Source organism: Humulus lupulus, chromosome 1 (genome assembly GCF_963169125.1).
Source record: "Humulus lupulus chromosome 1, drHumLupu1.1, whole genome shotgun sequence".
NCBI lineage: Eukaryota > Viridiplantae > Streptophyta > Magnoliopsida > Rosales > Cannabaceae > Humulus > Humulus lupulus.
In genome coordinates, this window is record NC_084793.1 from 10,640,830 (window position 1) to 10,662,197 (window position 21,368).

The window sequence follows — 21,368 nt, forward strand, 5'->3', positions numbered from 1 at the left end:
GTGTCGCGATATGCACGCAATTCCTCCTATGATACAATGTATAATGTAATTATGTTTTGTAAACAAACAATTAAAATTTTGAATTTTAAAAAAAAAACTTAACGTACCCAAGTATTTTTGGCTGTCTCTGTCACCCACCCTGTGCCTGATTTATGGTGAGTATCCATCCAGCTATCTGGGATGGGCTCAAGTTGCCCAGTCTCTAAATTGCGTTGTCACGTACATATATTTTTATAAAATTAATAATTAAACGTAAATAAGAAAAACAAACTAAAAAATAATTAATTAACTAACTTTTTTATAGCGCAGCACTGGGATTGACTGAGAACCTCCATAGCTAAGCTCTTTCAGTTTCTTCCTATTTTCCTTGTTGACCACAGAACGTTTCTGCAAAAAATTATCGTTAGTAATATATTTAATTAAGATAGTTAAGTTTAGCAAGAAATTAATACCGTAATTTCTGGGCGTCGGAAAAATTCAATGGCTTTTTGCCACTGCGTATCCGTGCAACCACCATAACGATTTTGTGGCCCATTAATCGTTAAATGCTCTTTAATATCGTACTTCCAGTCAGAATACTTTTTAGCACACGAAGTATCAATGCCTCTCAAGATCCCAGGCATATGCCCTTCTCCATATCTAGTACGCCCAATATCAAACAAATCATCCTAATTTACAAACATTTATTAGTAAATATGATATATAACATAAAATGAGAGTTAACATAAAAATACATAAACTACTTACTTCCAAATGTGCAATTATTCTTTGTTTCGAGGCATTTGGTACTTTTGACCATTGAGGACAGTCCGGATCTGTGTATTGTCGAACAAGTAATCCGAGCTCTCTTGAGAAATTTGAGCTGTAATCTCTGATCTCTTTATATGTTCTCCCCCGCACATCCCACTCGAGAGGGAGAGGACGCCCCAACTGTTCCCTTTTTTCCCGCATGTTCAATCCTTTATGGCGTCCACGTTTGTTTGGAGGCGCTATTGTATGCAAATTTAATATTTTAAAATTAATATGGATTAATTGTTAAAATTTAAGGAGTATATCAATGTGTAAAGTATTACCTCGTTCACAATCAGCTGGGATATCTGACGGTCCACGTGGAGGATCGCATCCTCCACCATCACCCCCGTGAGATCAAGCAATAACATCAGCCATATCTGTCCAATTAATCGATATTAAAATTACATTTATCGGTTAAAAATGACTATATAAAATTAATTATTGATAAAAATAATTACTTCAACATATTATAAAATTACCACTTAATTATCACTATAATAATCTTCACTATCATCATCGGTTTCTATGTGTTCATCTTCCTCTTCATCATCTTCATATTCAACTTCCTCCTCCTCCTCCTCCTCCACTTCCTCTTCCTCCTCCTCCTCTTCTTCTTCCATTTCCTCCTCCCTCTCCTCCTCAATTGCAACATTATCTATCTCAACAAATTGTAATGGAGCCCCCGTACGTTCAAAGCTGATTTGTGGCAATGGTCCAAGATCAACGAATAATTGGAAATTAGAGGAACTAGTGTCGTGCATAACATCTACTTCTACATCCTCCGCTTGTTCTTCAACTAATGGGATGTCTCACACATTTCTGTGATGCACTTCTTGGACGACTTTCCAATGAGATTTATTTTTAAGGTCTTCAATGTAGAAAACTTGGTTAGCCTGAGTTGCTAAGATAAATTTATCATCTTTGAAGGCCTCCGAACTGGTTTTGATACTCGTTATGTTTTGCTCAAACTTTAATCCTGAAGACCGATTAGTGTTAAACCATTTGCACTTAACTTCTTCCAACTGGCCGTAATAAGTACTATTTTCGACACCCGCTACAGAGACTCCACTATTTTGAGTTTTGCGATTCTTGTCCCCGTCATAACACAAAAATCTTACTCCATTTACAACACACCCAGGGTACGACGCAACACGAGTTGAAGAACCGTTTGCTAAAGAGATTAATTCTTCATGTACTTCTAAGGATCCTGTTTGTCGAAGATGATAAATCTTATTATAAAACCAATTAGGAATTCCTCTCTATGTAATTGGTCTAGGTTTTCAACACCTCTAGTCTGTAGAATTTCCCTATGCTCTCTGTAACAAACAAAAACAACCAATTTGAGAGCTACTAATAAGTGCTATAATAAACATGCAATGAAATGATGAACTACTTTAATTACTTACCGAAGATATGGCAAGATCTCATTACAGTTGTTTAGATTATACCAATCCGCTATTTTCTTCACTTCATCTTCCAAAATTTTCAAGGATTTCTTACCAATTGGACGACCCTGTGATCAAAAGACCGACATCTTTTTAAGTGATGGACCAACATCTACATTTCGGTCTGGACGATTGAACTTTGTCTCAACACCTTTCAAGTACATTGAGCAAAATGTTAATGCCTCATCACCCACATATCCTTCTGCTATTGACCCCTCTGGACGTACTTTGTTACGGACATAATTCTTCAATTTTTTCATATACCTTTCAAAAGGATACATCCACCTCATGTGAACCGATTCTCCAAGTATTGCTTCTTCCGGTAAATGTATTAGTAGATGGACCATGATATCGAAAAAAGCAGGTGGGAAAATATTTTCTAACTTGCAAACAATCTCAACAATTGAAGTTTTGACTTTTTCTAAATCTGAGACTTTTAGAGTTCTCGCACAAATGAGCTTGAAGAAAGTGCATAACTCAATAATAGTTGTACTCATCGATTTCTCTAGGAATGCATGCACACCAACTGGCAAAAGGCGTTGCATAATGATGTGACAATCATGCGATTTCAAACCAGTGATCTTATTGTCATTATCAATCACATTTTTCCTTAGGTTAGATCCAAAACCATCTGGAAACTTCACTGATTTAAGAAATCGACAAAACTTTTGGCGATCTTCAACAGTGAAAGTGAATTTGGCCGCAGGCTTTTGTATCCGACCATTCAACTTCCTCAGCTGTAACTCTGGTCTCATCTTCATCTTCTCCAAGTTTACTCTGGCACTAACTGTGTCTTTGGTCTTATTCTCCAGCCCAACTATTGTGCCTACTAAACTGTCGCACACATTTTTCTCAACATGCATAACATCTAGATTGTGTCGCAACATTATGTTGGCCTAATATGGGAGCTCAAAAAATATACTTTTTTTTCGCCAACCTACTTGCCCTTTTGTACGCTTTCTTTTTTAGCCGCCATAACTGACATGCTTACCAGGAAGAGAATCGGGTATGAAACTCATTTGTGTGAACATTTCTTGCATGGTTAATGGCTTTGGTGGTAATCTTTTTTCAACGACACCATATGTCTTCTTGTCCCTTCTAATGGCATGTTTGATTTGTAAAAAATGTCTATGACCATAAAAAACAACCTTCTTTTGTAAACGAATAGATGGTGTTGCCACATTGCAAGTAGAGCAAGCATGATAACCTTGGCCAGTCCATCCAGAAAGGCTACTCTTTGCTGGGTAATCGTTTATAGTCCACATCAAAGCTGCCCGAAGAGTGAAGAAACTAACATCGACTGCATCTGGAGTCTGTACACCGGTCACCCATAATTCTTTTAACTCATCAATCAATGTTCTTAAGAAAACATCAAAATCTTTTCCTGGCGAATGAGGTCCCGGAATTAATAAGCTCAACATGAAATTAGTTTATCTCATGCACAACCATGGTGGCAAGTTATATGTCGTCAACACAACCGGCCACATACTATAAGAAAGACTCATATTACCAAAGGGATTGAATCCATCTGCAGCCAATCCAAGCCGCACATTCCTGGGTTCCATTGCAAATGTTGGATTATTTCGGTGAAAGTCCTTCCAAGCTTTCCCATCAGCAGGATGACGCAATACACCATCTTCTTTTATACGTTGCTCGTGATGCCATCTCATATGTTGAGCAATGTGCCTCGATGCATATTTTCGCATTAACCTAGGGGTTAAAGGAAAATAACGCTTCACTTTATGAGACACTTTCTTTCCCTTGGTGTTCTTGTCCCCCCATCGATCCTCCCCACAAACATGACATTTTCTTTTTCCAGCATGTTCTTTCCAAAACAGTGCGCAATCATGCTTGCAGACATATAACAATTTTCTAATTAGAATTTATTTTAATAAAAAAAATACTAATTAATTATATAACAATTTTATAATTCCTAATATCATTTTTACTAATAAATATTTTTAAAACCTAAAAATAAATACATTCTATCTAATATAATAACTTCAGATTTTTATTAAAATTAATATTATTTTATTTATATAAAAAAAACATAAATTATTCAAAAATTGAAAAAAAAATTTAAAAAAATACAGAAAATTAAAAAAAACTTACCAATACCTTCAATATCTTGCAAGCTATCTCTGTAGTCCAACAAAAACCGAACCCAACCTTCAAACAAAAATTACAAAATATCATTACCATTTCATAAATATATATATAATCAATAAATAAACCTTACCTTTAACAAATAGAGAGAAATTCCTTCACCCTTGGCAATTTTGGGGCTTAAAACCGAGCTTTTTGGGAGGAAAATGGAGGTTTTCGGCGGAGGGAGGCGGATGGCTCGGAGAAAACAGAGGGAAACTAGAGAGGAAGGAGAAGGAGCTTCGCGGCTGTTGGGTATATTTATAAACCCTATACCGAGAACATGTTCTCAGTTTATGTTCTCGGTATAGCAACTAACCCTATTCAGAACCGCGAAAATGTCCCGCGCATATGAAATGTTTATACCAAGAACACGTTCTCGGTATAGAACCTTTTTTTTGTAGTGTATCTATTTCATCTTTAAGATACAATTCTAATTATGAGTGTTATCTCTCTATAGAACTATTCGGTTAATCTGTCTTGCTTATATTCTTTCTAGGTTGTATATTTGAATGTCCACACATTTATATATATAATCCAGAATAGGTGGCCAAAAAAATTAAAATATAAGTATTAATATTATTATCATTTTCAATGTATTACAATGAATAGTCTCCTTAAATATATGGGGAAAATTTGTTCTAAGGGGCTCTTGTGTGTTCCTGAACCATGAGTAGTTTTTGATGCAATTTTTTTGTATGACAGTGTATATTGTAGTCATTTAGAGCATCCTTCAAATTTTCAGAAAATTCCGAACAATTTATAGTGCCGAAAACTAGGTTCAAAATATGTTGTTACACGCGTGACTAATTTTTTTATGTGCGTGGAAAATAATGTGTTTGAACCTAGTTTTTTGGCACTGTAAATTATTCAAAACTTTGTAAAAATTTGCAGAATGCTCTATATAACTACAATATACACGGTCATAAAAAAAATCACGCAAAAAATTGTTTACGAGTCAATAACACAAAAGAGCCCCACCGACGGGGCTCTTTTTGAAGTCCCTACAGCAAATTTAGAATTTAGAAGCTAATAAGGTAGAGCTAGGCAAAGACTGAACCATTAGGCTGGGTTGGTGGTGCAGGTGGAGAAGGAAGGTGGTGACGAGGTCTACTTCCGGCGAAGTTCCTTTGGCCGATGGAGGCAGGTATTGGTTCATTGGGCGATGGTGGAGGATTTTGTCCTTTCAGCAGAGACGACATGAGATTCAACACTCTACCACCTTCAGTCGGGTGAATACTCAAGTTGATAATGGCCAAGACAGTGACCAGAACAACTAACACTTTGCTCATATTTTGACTACTCGTCATTTGCAGAACAGCTACCAAGTATATTATGGTATATATGTATTGATCTCTCTATAATAACTAATAAGAAAGGAGAAACTTTGTTTGTACGTAGTTAATATTGTTGGTGAGTTCACGATGGAGCTAATAAGGGGATTTTATAGTATGTGCATGCAAAGACTAAATATTATTATTTGAATACTTTTTCGTTTTCTATACTATTATTCAACACGAAAGTTTGGTTGACTGTTGACTATTGTGTAAATGGGTTTAAGAATTGAACAAGCCGTATATTCAGTCTCTACTCATGATTTTAATAAGTGAGGTATCTTTCATGGAACCTTCTGTTAATTTATTTTAACATCATAATAAACCTTGTAATTCAGAATTTAATGATATTAAACGTGCTTTACTTCAAATATAATTGTTTTTAAGTGAATTGATCAACGAATAAATATCTGTCAGTGACACAAGGTAAAGAGAAAGACTCCAACAATTATCAACCTATGAAATTGAGAAAATATGATGAAATATTTCATATTTAATTAGATATATATATATATATATAGATACGCTATATATATACTTGATCAGTTTGAAAATAAATTATACCCAGAAGCTAGGTCACATAATAATTAACCTTCTTCAATTGCATGAGCCAGCGCAACACCACAAAGATATGGCATATTGCTACAGGTGCAATACAATATCGGGTTTCACTTATTTAAATTTAGTACGTATAATGAAGTATTGTTAACTAATTATGAGGTGTCACTTCGTGTGGTGTTAGGCACCTCAAGGTGCCAAACAACAACACTCTGAACAATTACACGTGATGTTATTCTCTTTTATGTTTATTAATGTATTAATTGTTTTGAGCGCGGGTCATATGATTAATATTGTGATAATCTGATGATTATCAAACTAATAATATATATCATATTTTGATCTTTTAATTCTAGACGTAAATTAAGGGTGCCTTTGACTCAAAATAAATGACATATTTCCTTAAAGAAAACAATTAAATTTCGTACTTGGCTAGACTATAGTGTTTATCATTTATTTAGAATTCAAGTTATGAAACTACTTAGTATTTACCTCCGGCTAGAAAATTATGTCTTGTGACTCGAAATATATAATTCTTATCAATATATTATCTTGGTCAATCTTTTACTATTGACCAACATCTATACAATGTGGATTGCTAGACATGCAATAAGCTGAGCATTAATTAATAAGTCCTTCCACTACTTTACATTACACACTAGTCATATTCAAAAACTTTTTTATTTCTTTTCATGATATTGTATTCGATCAAAACTTCAGTTCATCACCACCAAATCTTTTCCTTCTCCACACTACAAAAAATGTTAGTTTTAGTCACAATAAATTTTGTGACTACAAGTAAAATATTTGTGACTAAAGAAAAATTATGTCATCGCTAAAAAGTTTGTAGCTAAAAGTATTAGTCACAAAAATCACAATTTGTTGTCACTAAATGCATTTTAAGTCACAACAAACTTTATCACTAAAAATAATAGGTTGTGACTAAAACTATATTAGTAACCACTTGTGACTAAATATGATTTTTTTATCACATATAATTTTTTGTTGTGACTAAAAGTGATATTTAATCAGACAAAATATATATTGTGACTAAAAGGTTATCTCTAATTGAAGTGACGCCACGAACATTTCAAAACTAAAAACCCTATAATGAAGAATAGATTGTGAAAATTGATAAGTGAAAATTTTGTAGTCTAGGCCACAGTTTTCAACTAGTTAGACAGGATTTATTCTTTAAAAAATAAATTAATAAAAAAATTGGGATTATTCTTCTTTATTCAAAATAAAATTATTATTTTATAGGTAATTCTCGGTAGTATTTATGAAAATGGAACATTGGTGTGCTTCTTTCTATTTCCTACCCCTAAATAAGTTATAACCCAATTTTTTTACATAACAGTACACAATATAGTTATAATAGAGCTCCCACCAATTTTTGAATCTTTTCTTTTTTAAATAACTATATATACTGAAACTATGGTTTAAACAATCTGTCTTACATGCATAATTAAAAAAATAGACAGTTTTCCTGAAACGTGTTATTTTGATCGTGTTTTTTTTCACATTAAATTATTTGAATTTTTTAAACTGGTGGGAGGTTTGCCATAACTACAATGTATACCGTCATATAAAAAAAATCGAGTTATATTTTGCATTAATATCCTCTGTGTTTTTCTATTTGGCAATTTTTTTCTTGAGAATTTTTTATAGCAATCAAGTTAGATGAGTTTCAAAAGTAGTAGTAATTAAGTTATTTTAGTTAAAAATATTTAACAAAATTCCAAGCATTAATTTTAAGGTTGATTTTGATATATTTTTTTTAAAATTTATACAGTTCTAAATATTTTACACATCATATTGTATTGAAAAAATAATTAAAAAAAATAAGAATTTTGTGAAAAAATAAAGACTTAAAAGTTACTGTTTTATAAACTCAAAATCTTAATTGCTAAAAACAAAATCATTTTTAGGGCCAAACATGGTGAAGCTTAGATGCTACAGTGAACCCCGCTTGAATGTATATTCTTCTGGGACCGATGGTCACAAGTTTTTTATTTTTATTTTTTTTGGTATCTCAGAGAACTCTACATATAAAGAAGATGTGTTTAAAATAGACATGTTCAATAGCCATCCATGATGCTCACTCTTTAATTATCTAATTATTGGTCATCTTCAATTAATCAATGTGATAAAGATACATATAGTTTGTTGCTTATTACTGTTGGGGTTGATTAGGACCTGCACAACACAGCCAATACAGTGCACAAGAATAGCAACAAAGAAGAACAAGTAATAGACAATTAAACAAACCCAAAAGTAATCAAAAGTAAAACACAAAAGGAAAGAACACCAAGAATACTTGGTTCAGATACAACCAGTTTGGTTGATCCTACATCCAAGGCTAGGCAGCAATGCCTAAGTCAAATCCACTATATCTGAAACTAGATTACACCCTCCAAACTCTCAAGATTACAACAACACTCATCCAACTTCTCTTGAAACACTCTCTCACTAGAGTATTACAACTCAGTTCTTGCTCTCAGCCAAAACTCTCAGAAATTGAATACACTTAGGTTGATCAGGCCTAAAACTATATATAGGGTCGAGATACAAGGACTAAAGAGACAAACAGAAACTAACTCTAACTAACAACAATTAGTTAGTCTGTTACAACTTACTGGTGTCCGCGCAGATGCAACTAGAGAAAACGTAGATGCAACTGGAAACACCAGAAAACTATGAGCTTTCATTTTGCTAATCATTTGATTGGTTGAGGAAAGAAGTCACAATCTTCACAATTACCTAATTCAATTGGTCGATCTTGGCAGTACTGTTCCAGATATTGTATTTTGAATCTCAATTTTCTCTACAAATTAAAATATATATTATATAACGAAGGAACGTACAACAAATAATAGGGAAAAAAAGTATCGAATAATCATCTATATCCTTTAAATTGGTTACAATTAAATAAGTCACCTGAAAAAAATTACATTATAAAAAAAAATTAAAGTAAAAGAATTTTATTTTTTCATAATGTACATGAAAAACATTTCTCTATATTGTAAAAGCGAGACCCCATGACCTTGAGTTTGCTCAAGTTAATGATGATCTTCAGCAATTTTATTAATTGGGTTAATGTTGAATTAATAAGGGAATATAGCATTAGAAGCTAATTAAGCTAGAGCGAGGCAAACACCGAACCATTGGGCTGGGTTGGTGGTGCAGGTCGACAATGGCCTTGCCCGGGTCTACTTCCAGCGAAGGTCCTTTAGTCGAAGGAAGCAGGTTTGGTTGGATTGGGCGAAGGTGGAGTATTACTACCTCTCTGCAGAGACGACATCAACAGATTCGGATCTCCCTTGAGATTCAACACTCTACCTGTAAAGACTCAAAAATAAATAAATAATATTTATTTTAAGTGGTGGGACCCACTTACTTTATTATTTGGCAGCCTTTCCCTTATTCTTTTCTTTTTCTTTCCTTTTCCTTTTTCTTCCCGAGCACATCTCCTTCTTCTTCTTCTGTTTTTTTTTCTTCTTTTTCTCTCTGCAACAACCCACGTCGGGGTATCACGAAGCCTTGGCCGGAGTTCCCTTTTTCCGCCACGCGCCGGAGTTGGAGCACCAGTGGCCGGCGACAACCTCATCCCCAAAACCTCAAGGCCATCGGACTTAAGACGCACCCGAACGGAGCAGTCAAAGTTTCGTTGTCAAAACTTTGACCGCACTTTCCGGCGAACCCAGACCTCCGTTTGGTGAGTGGGTGGCACCGTTGGAACCAGTGTGAAGGGAGGAACGTCGCCCACTAAGTCATTTCAGTCAACTCACCATTTTTCTCCGGCGAAATTTTGGGTATCTCCGCCCCTTCGGAGGCATTTTCCGGCGACACCGGAGGTCAGTTGAGCAAAGGGGTTGTACTTCCGTGATGTACTACTCGAGATGATCGTTTTGATATATGCTATGCATATATTCGTCGACGTTCCCGGTATCGCTATCAACTGCTAGTGTGCACCGCTTGGGTGAGGTTTCAGAACTTGAATTTTTAAATATGGTCATATTATATTTCGTTGGACACGATTTTGAATAAGGAATTCAATAATGATAATCATTTGCTCATTTGATGCTCGTAGGAAAATCGTGATATATAGATCCAATTTAATTCGCTCTAGGATAATCGTTAAGCTTGGGAGTGTCTCTTGGGGCTCGGACTGAACATTCTTAAGAGGTAGGGACTCAACTTGACTATTGGACTTGTTGTAATCTTATTGAATTGCATTAACATATTCCAATTTTGATATTTATAAAGTGTTTAAAAAATGGAAAACTTAATCTGCATATTTTCTGTTCTGTTCTGAGGGCACGGAGTGCCAAATATATTATTTTGCTCACTTAATTATGCAGGTTATGATTTTTGGGTTTTATACAAATGCAGCTGTTATGCTGCCCAATTTTCTAAAATAAAAAGGGAATATGTTTATTTCTTTTCATGTTTACCTGCATTTGGTTATATCGATGAGAGCCATAGTGATCATGATTTGTGCATGTTGTTGTTTCACGACCTAGTCTCTGTGTCATCATAGGTAGATCAGGTGTCCACTCACCTGTAGGTGTAATGACCTAGCATCTGTATACAGGAAGTGTTCTGAGCCTCCCCATTGTGGTGGTTATCAGGTCCGGCTACCCGGTTTAGGATGTCGGATTTTCTATGGTGGGTAACGGGAACTAGGGGTCTAGTGGACTGGGTGATGTGCACTGGTAGCTATGCTCTTATGATTACTTATGGTTTCTCTCTATTTTGGTTTATACATGATGATGTATGTTTTGTTTTAAAAAGCTAACCATGCAGGGGTTTTTATTGAACTTTTAAGTCTTATGTTCTTAGTTGCTTTCCTACTGGGCTTTATAAGCTCACCCCCTATATCTCTCCCATTCCAGGATCCTAGTGACGCAAAACGTGGATAAGGTGAATTATCGCTGGAGCTAATGTGTTTAGCTCCCTGGTCCTATCCTTTGAACATTATGTATTTAATTTGGAACCTATCGGTCTGTATATCTAAGTTAGCTATGTAATAGTTAGACATGAGGAATGGTGGATGTTAAGTATTATTATGGTGTTTTATGACTTATTAAATTTAACTATTTTGTGACTACATAACTGTGGGGATATTATTGTTCTATGTATTAAGATAAATGATCACTACAAGAAATAAGGTCTTTGCCGGCGCAATTCGGAATTGCGCCGGCAAAAATTACTTTCACCGGCGCAATTCGGAATTGCGCCGGCAAAAATTACTTTCACCGGCGCAATTCGTGAATTGCGCCGGCAAAAATCAACCCATTTACCGGCGCAAATTTACGCCGGGAAATGTGACTTTTGCCGGCGCAATTCGGGGTTGCGCCGGCAAAGGTATCGTGTTAAAAAATGTCATCACTTTTGCCGGCGCAACCCCGAATTGCGCCGGAAAAAGTACCACCAGATTTTTAAAATAAACATACAAACTTTTGCCGGCGCATTTCACCTAACGCGCCGGCAAAAGTCAAACGTGTTTTTTTAAATTTTCACACGTTTCAAAGAAGGTAGGTGGGTATACTTTTGCCGGCGCGTTTAGTTGCGCCGGCAAAAGTGAAAAAATGCGCCGGCAAAAGTTGAAATAATTAAAACGACGTCGTTTGAGTGTAGGGTTTAGTAAAATACTTTTGCCGGTGCAACGAAACGCGCCGGCAAAAGTTATAACGATATACCCAGCCGCCCGAGCCTCCTTCTTCCCCATTTCAGTTCTCTCTCTAAAAATCAAAGCTTCTCTCTCTCTCTCCTCTGTGATATACTCTCCGACCACCGTGAGCCATTATCCCACTGTGGCTTCTCTCTCAAGGTTAGTGAAGCTTCTCTCTCAAGTTAGTATTCGGGATTTTTTAACATTTTTGGATTTTTTTCTCTATATTTTGTTTTGTAATTGTATTTTTTTTGTTATTCTCTCCCTATATAAACAGGTGTGTAGCTACTCTCGGTAAAACAAGTCTAAAAATGTTAGTTTATATATATATATATGTTTCGGTTTATATATATATATTTATTTTCGTTATATATATCTGATTATATATATATTAATTTATATTTGTCAGTTTATATATATATGTATATATTTATATATATCAGTATATGTATATATTTTTATATCCGAGTATATGTATATATTTATATATCTGAATATATATATATTTATATATATGCATATTATGGATATATGTTTATGTATATGTGTAAATGTGTTTATATATATGTTTATGTATATGTGTAAATGTGTGTGTATATATGTTTATTTAATGTTAAATTTTTTTAGAAAATTGATTAATATATATATTTATATATATCTGATTATATATATATTAATTTATATTTATCAGTTTATATATATATGTATATATTTATATATATCAGTATATGTTTATATTTATATATCCGAGTATATGTATATATTTATATATCTGAATATATATATATATGTATTTCAGTATATGTGTGTATATATGTTTATGTATATGTGTAAATGTGTGTGTATATATGTTTATTTAATGTTAAATTTTTTTAGAAAATTGATTAATATAAATGTATGTGTGTGATATTTGGTATTATAGTTATATTTTTCTGTTAAAAAAATAAATAAATATGTGTAGTTTTATAAAAATGAGATTAATAATGAAAAAGAAAATATGATTTTAGTATTTATTAAAAAAAAAATTATTTGAGTATGTATATTTTTTAATTTTAATGCTTAATATGTATATTAAAAAATAGATTAGATTATGTATATTAAAAAAATATATATTATATTTTTTATATTAAATATTACTTGTTTATAAATATTTATTAAATAAATTGTTTTGATGTTACTGATATAAAATGATATAAAAAGATTTGATATATGTTATTAATCTTGGTTTATGTTGTGCATGTTATGAGAATGTTCTGTATATTGCTCTGGGAATATTCTGGTTATATATGTGTTTAATTTGTAGGTTTTTCAATTTTTGGGATAGTTTGAAATATAGTCGTTATGCTGCCCAAATTTTGTTGGAGTTATTAAAATTAATAAAAGTTTAATAATTAATTAAATAAAAATTTAAGTATAATTAAAAATTCATCAAAAAAATAATTTTTAACTATAATTTAAATAAAATAAAATTACCAATCATAATAATTAATAATTAATTTTAACATTAATATTAGATGTTTTGTAATTGAAAAAGTTAAAAATATAAATGATTTAATAAAATATAAATATAATAAAATTATTATTGATTAAGTAAATAATCCAATACAAATTGAAGAATTTAATAAAAAATTACAAAATGAAGATTAATGTATAATTAAATTAATTTTAAATTAAAAGTAATAAATAAGTAAATGTTAAAGTAGACTAGTCAACGGACACGTGGTAGTACATGATTGATCTACATTGTTATTATTCTTAAAATATTTTTTAATTTAACAAAAAAATAAAATTTACATTTTTTTAAAAAAAATTCAAATTTTTTTTCAACTTAAGATTAAGTATGAAAAATACATTTTTTTTAAATTTAATTTTATATTGTTAATATCCTCAAATTTTTTAATTTATTATTATTATTATTATTATTATTATTATTAAAATCTTCCTATTTATCATTTTGTCTACTTGTTTGCAATTAAAGATTAAGTAATTTTGTTTAAAATCTAAGCAATAATTTAAGATTAAATATTTTTTTTACTTAATCCTAAATAATTGATTAAAAGCAGCAAATTTGATTTTTTTTTGTAAAAAATGAAAAAAAAAATTATTTTTTGTTACCTTTAAATTGGAAAACAAAAAATTGGATTTTTTTAAAAAAAATAAAAAATATAAAATGATTTTTTTATGAAAAATTATTTAAAATAATAATAATGTGTACCAATCATGTGGTGCCACGTGTCATTTAAGTGTTAGTAAGTTGTAAGTTTGAGTAATTTAGCCGGAAATATCTCTATAAATAATTATTTTTGCCAGAGATAGGATATTATTATCAGTTAGTGATAATTAGGGAGACAAACAGTCATGAAATACTTTGACTATCATTTCCCTCATTTTAAGACAATTATTAATATTTTCTTAATTATTTCGCTTAAAGATGGCGAGCGACAGGAGCTGGATGAGTGCGAGGAATCGTTGGTCTCTGGAGTATAGAAATGGTGTTAAGGAGTTCTTCGATATCGCCAAAAATCAGTTGAACGATCGGGGTTTGGTTCGCTGTCCGTGCAAGAAATGTGGGAATGTTAAGTTCCAGCCTATAAATGCAATTTCGATGCATTTATTCAACAATGGCATCATACAGTCCTACAAAGTGTGGCATTACCATGGAGAGGCGCTGCCGTCGCCACCAGCTGTGGTACGAGATCATGATAGAGATGAGATAGCGGATATCCTGGAGGATGTTTATGCTGAAGATGACGTTCCCGCTGGAAACTATAATGATCCTCCCCAAGATGATCCTCAACATCGCGACAAGTATGACAATTTATTTAAGGAGATGTCAAGTGAATTGTACCCGGGTTGCCGAAAGTATTCCGCGTTGAACTTCTTGGTGAAGCTGATGCATCTCAAAGTAATTAACAAGTGCAGCAATCATTACTTTGATGGTTTGCTGGAATTGTTAGTCGACGCTATGCCTGACGGAACAATTTTACCTAAGTCTAACTATGAGGCGAAGGCAAAGTTGTAGAGTATTGGATTGGGATATGAGTCCATCGATGCTTGCAAGCATGACTGTGCACTGTTTTGGAAGGAGAATGCGAATTTGGAATTCTGTCCGGTTTGTGGTGAGTGTCGCTGGCAAGATAATCGTGGGAACGGGAAGAAAGTGGCACATAAGGTCATGCGGTACTTTCCGTTGACGCCGAGATTGAAAAGGTTGTACATTTCCAGATATACTGCAGAGAATATGAGATGGAACTATTCTAAAAGGCCAAGGGAAGATGGTGTGATGAGGCACCCCGCTGACAGTAAGGCGTGGAAGCACCTTGATGAGTTGTACCCATCTTTCGCAGCCGAACCTCGAAATGTTAGGCTTGGGTTGGCTACAGATGGTTTCAATCCTTTTGGGAACATGAGCAACTCTTACAGCATGTGGCCTGTGATACTTGTCCCATACAACTTGCTGCGTGGAAGTGCATGAAACCACAGTCATTAATGTTGTCTATTCTTATTCCAGGTCCTTCTTCACCTGGAAAAGATATCGATGTCTATATGAGACCTTTGGTTGACGAGTTGAAGGAGTTATGGATGAATGGTGTCGAGACAAGAGATGCATACAATAGTACCTTGTTCAATATGCGTGCAGCAATCTTGTGGACCATTAACGACTACCCAGCTTATGCTATGATGTCTGGGTGGAGCACAAAAGGGTACAAGGCGTGTCCCACATGCAATGAAGAAACTCCCTCTGTAGGGATTAGAAGTAAAATTGCATACATTGGCCATAGGAGATTTCTTGATATGGATCATGAATGGAGGAGCAAACAAGCACTATTCGACGGTAACAAGGAACTCAGGCCACCACCGAAACATTACTCCAGTGATGATGTGTTGAAGCAATTAGAGAATTTGCTGATTAGACATCCTGGGAAACACAAAGAATTTGGTGGTGTGAAACGCAAAAGGGCTCCGATTGAACTTAATTGGTCGAAGAAGAGCATATTTTTCGAGCTTGATTATTGGAAGGAGTTATTGTTGAGGCATAATTTGGACGTAATGCACATTGAGAAGAATGTTTGCGACAGTGTCTTGGGAACTTTGTTGAACTTAGAGGGAAAATCTAAAGACACTGACAAGGCAAGACTTGATCTAGCAGACATGAAATTTAGGGAAAAAATCCACCTCCGCAAAGAGGGAAACAAGTGGAAGAAACCGCACGCCAGTTACACCCTCAGTGTCTCGGAGCGTCGAGTTTTCTGTGAATTTGTGAAGTCAGTTGAATTCCCGGACGGTTTTGCTGCAAACCTTTCGAAGAATGTCAATGTCAATGATGGCAAGATAACTTGGTTGAAATCACACGATTGCCACGTGTTGTTTCAGCAGTTGTTGCCCGCCGCAATTAGGTCGTTTTTGGTTCCGGAAGTTCGGAAGCCAATTATTGAGTTGTGCGGTTTTTTCAAAAAACTTTGTGCACGGACTTTGAATGTGAAAGACCTTGAGAAGATGGAGAAAGACATTATCACCATTTTATGCAAGTTGGAAATGATATTTCCTCCAGCATTTTTCGACATTATGGTGCATTTGGTTTTGCATCTTCCGAAAGAGGCAATTCTTGGCGGTCCCGTGCACTTTAGGTGGATGTATCCCATTGAACGTTCGATGGGAGTTTATAAACAGTATGCAAGAAATCGTGCACGTCCGGAAGGTTCAATCGCAGAAGCTTACGTGGTGAACGAGGCTTTAACCTTTTGCTCAATGTACCTGCGGGGGGTTGAGACTCGATTCAATCGACCTGAGAGGAATGACGATCGCGTTGAATCCCAACCAAATCGGGAATATTCTATTTATAAGGCTGTTGGTCGTCCATTTAGTAAGAAATCAAGTATGCTCCTCAATCCGCAGTTAAAGCAAAAGGCTGAGTGGTATATCTTGAACAATTGTGCCGAAATTAAGGAGTACCTTAGGTGTGTTTTCTAGTATTTTTTCAATAATGATGTTTGGTTTATATACCGAGTAAATGCCAAAATCATAATTTTTTTGTTCATTTGTAGTGAGCATATGGATGAATTAAGAAGACGGGGGGGCTCGAATCTTGAAGTTCAACAAGAAACTGATTTTCCTCAGTGGTTCAAAGAAAGAGTATGTATATTAGTCAATTCTTTTCTGAAACCCCACTTAATCAATCCAAAACTAACTTTCAATGTTAATGTTGATAGGTGAACGGTTTGCATGAGTCAACACCTACTGAAGTGAATAATGAACTGTATGCTCTCGCAAACAAATCAAGCGGCACCGTGTAATCATATCCAGGGATGATAGTGAATGGTGTGAAATTTGTGACTCGTGATCGTGATATGAAGCTTAAAACACAAAATTGCGGTGTAATGGTGCCAAGTGAGGAAGGAGTGAACTACTATGGAGTTTTGGAAGAAGTAATTGAATTGTCCTACTTGATGGGTTACAGTGTTGTCCTATTCAAGTGTAGATGGTTCAATACAAGTAGAATTAAAGTGGAATCCAATTTTACGAACGTATATGTGAAAGAAGAATGTTATAAAGATGATCCTTTCATTCTCGCATCTCAAGCGAAGTTGGTGTATTATCTTCGAGATGTGAAAAATGGGGATGATTGGAGGCTCGTTAATGAATACATTCCAAGGAATGTATGGGATTTCTCAAATTCCGATGTTGATGATACTGAGACCACAAATGATATACCAATATTGCAAGAAGTTAATTCTTCTTCATTTCAGTTGTGGGTAGAACTTCCAATTTTTTATAATCTTCAGTATAATCGGGTTGATGTCAATGCCACTGAAGTGCACAACGTTGATAATTTGATTGGCGAAGGTTCAGATGAATTTTTTGTCGATGATGAAGTTGAATTTGAAGACGACACGTTGGCCGAGTATGAAGATGATGAGGATGACGATAATGTTCTAGTTGATAGTGATAATGATAGTGATGTTCGTAATGATGTTGTAGTTAGTGATGATGAGGACAGTGATATGTAATTTAAACAAGTGTATGTAACTTTTTATTTAATTCAATGAAAACTTTATTTATTATCATTAATTACTGATAGTATCAAATATAGGTACACACGCACATATTGGATGCTTTGGGGATAGTCAATGTATTCATGTACTGGTACCCATTTTTTCAATATATTTGATGAAATATGTTGACAAAATGGGTAGTCGCACATGTCTGCTTACTATCTCCAAGGGATCTATTAGGTCGGAATAGGGTAGGTTGGGAAAGACAATGAGTAATAAAATGTTAATTCAATAACAAAAAACAATGGTACACACACACCTAGTGGATGCTTTGGGGATAGTCAATGTATTCATGTACTGGTACTGATTTTTTCAATATATTTGATGAAATATGTTGAAAAAATGGGTAGTCGCACATGTCTGCTTACTATCTCCAAGGGATCCACTAGGTCGGAATAGGGTAGGTTGGGAAAGACAATAAGTAATAAAATGTTAATTTAATAACAAAAAACAATAGTGATGCACCTAGTGGATGCCTTGGGGATAGCCAATGTATTCATGTACTGCTCCTCATTTTTTCAAGATGTTTGAGAAACATCTTAAAAAATGAGGAGAAGTACATGACTCCTTACTATCTCCAAGGGATCCATTATGTCGGAATAAGGTAGGTTTGGAAATACCATAATGAATAAATGTTAATTTTATAACAAAAAACAACAGACATACATAATTTGAATTAGTTAATTAATGAATATTTTAATGTAGAATGGCCGAAACAAGTAATGACACAGGTGGTGGCTCCAAGAGAGGCAGGGGAGCTTATTACGGTGCCAATATCGAGAAGGAGCTGGCCATCAAAAAAGTTAGTCATTTGAAAGTAGAGTTTGATAAAGAAACTAGAAAAGCTATTCAAAAGTATGGCAAGTGGTTCAACAATTCCATGGCTTGTTATTTGCGTAGCACCGTACCCCCAACTACACTAACTTGGGAACAAGTAAAACCAGCTGATATCGAAGTTATTCGAAAGAGACTATCTGTAAGCATTCTTTAAACCTTTAATAACTCATTATTAAATATTTTGTCTATCTTCATAATATTTTAACAAATTCCAATTTTAATTGTGATTTTAGGAAAAATTCATTTATCCAGAAGACAATCCAGTAATCAACGATGCCATGGTAAGACAAATGCAAAATCATCTGACTGATTGGCGCCACACGATGAAGAAACACTGGGTAGATGTTGGAGGAGAGGTGGACAATGAGAGAGCGAAGTCAAAACCTTTTGTGTCGATTACTTCTTCTGATTGGGCAATTCTGTGTGATTTTTGGGCTTCTGATTCTCACCAGGTATGCCGTAGATTTTACATTAATTTTTAATTATAAAATTACAATTTAGATTAATGAGTACTGTTTTCTTTTTGAAGTGTATATCGAAGAAAAATAAAGGAGCTCGAGCTAAAATGACCATACCAGGAGGACACGGTTCCAAATCCATCGTTGCCCATGTTTATGATCACGTAAATTATAATAACTTATATCCTTACATTTACGAAAATATTATAAATGTCACAATGTTTAAATAATTTGCTTTTTTAGATGGACCCATCCACTGGCCAGCTCCCGAGCATGATCGACACATTCGAGCACCTCCACAAGAAGAAGGATAAGTGGATTAGTGATGCAGCGGCGACAAAACATGTAAGTTGCATAACCTTAACTAATTTATGATCATTTAACTTTAAAAAAGTTTAGTAAATAATTAATAAATATTAATTATTAATTGGTTGTTGTCAATTAGTAATTATTTATTAATTATTAATTAAATTTTTAACAATGAAATCTTTATAATCTATGTGCGAATATTTTTATGATTAATGATTGTGGACTAAGATAAAAAAAGAATGTAACTAATGTTGTCCCCGTATCAGGGAGCTTGCGGGCTAAAGTAAATTTGGTCATGAAAATCCATTTCTGATTGAAAAACATGCAAATGTAGTTGATGTATATGTTTGGAGACGTAAATTCCCCATTAATGGAATTAACTGCACCTACCGTATATATTAATAATATCTTCATGATTTTCAATCAGAAATGGATTTTCATGACCAAATTTACTTTAGCCCACTTGCTCCCTGATACGGAAACAAAATTAATTACATTCTTTTTCAATCACTAGTCTGCAGTCATTAATGATAGGATGTTGGCAGATAGATAATAAAGTTATATTTTATATGTTGTTATATTAAAAATTTATAAGTTAGGTTTTCAAATAATTTTATATTGGAATTCGAAATACGTGCTTTTTATTGTGCAGAATGAGATGACCGAACGTCGAGCATCGCAGAGTACGGCCCCTGCATCATCTGCTGCTTCTTGTGTCAGTGATAATGTCGACGGTCATTTCCCGCCTGATATGGATATTGTCACGGATGTCCTTGGACCCCGCTAGCGTTATAAGAAAGGGTTTGGGGGGTTGCCTAGGTTGAAGGCAATTGGCGCAAAGAGGGCAGCATCTTCGTCAACTTCTCAAATGTCCGGGAAATTGCCACCTGAAGTGGACACCATTTTGCAGCAAAATCAGGACATTATGCTAGAAAATCAGAACCTAAAGAAGCATACGACTAAACTTGAGAGTTATCAACGGCGTCAAGATCTCCTGCTCAGTGCTTTGTTGAAGCAGGTTGGTGAATTGGCTCCTGGTTTTACTGTTGACTTACCAGACCAGGATTCGGACGAGGACGATGATGCTGACGGGGGCGGGAATGATGAGGCGGGCAGTACTCATTTGTAGAACTTTTTTTCTATTTATTCAAAATTTAATTTATGAGACATTTATTTTACTAAATTACTTTTATATTTTCATGTTTGGTGGAGACAATAAATATTAATAGTTGTAATTTTTTATTTATTTATTTATAAAATTTTAATTTTAATTTTATTTCTAATTAAATAATATTACTAAAAAATTAAATAATTATTAATATATTAAAATTGAAAATTATTAATTAATATTAATATATTGAAATAATATTAGTAATTTAATCAAAATTATTATTTCAAAAATACTTTTACCAGCGCAAAATTACGTCGACAAAAAGTTTCAATATTAACTTCACATATGCACCTTTACCGGCGCAAAAATGCGCCGCTAAAAAAGTAAACTATTGCCAGCGCATTATTGCGCCGCTAAAAGTGTTTTCCACAATATCGTGACAGATTTTTTTACCGGCGTATCCATATTTTTACCGGCGTATTTTTTCGTCGCCAAAAAAGGCCATTGCCGGCGCATTATATTTGCGTAGGAAAAAGTGAAATTAACGACGGAGATACGACGCGATTCTTTGCCGGCGCAAAATTGCGTCGGCAAAAACTCAATGTGTTTTGCCGGCGCAAATTTGCGCCGGAAAAAGTCCTCTTTTTTG

At 34.1% G+C, this 21,368-nt stretch overlaps 1 protein-coding gene across 1 annotated transcript; it reads right to left on the reverse strand.

The window, feature by feature from the left end:
- Positions 1–248: 248 nt before the first annotated feature.
- On the reverse strand, positions 249–1,146 carry LOC133813772 (uncharacterized). Its single transcript, XM_062246882.1, has 4 exons — positions 1,074–1,146; positions 748–989; positions 453–668; positions 249–387 (listed from the first exon to the last, which is right to left on the reverse strand). The coding sequence occupies exons 2-4, from the start codon at positions 949–951 to the stop codon at positions 286–288; spliced, it is 522 nt and encodes a 173-aa protein (XP_062102866.1). The 5' UTR covers positions 952–989; positions 1,074–1,146; the 3' UTR covers positions 249–285.
- Positions 1,147–21,368: the final 20,222 nt, after the last annotated feature.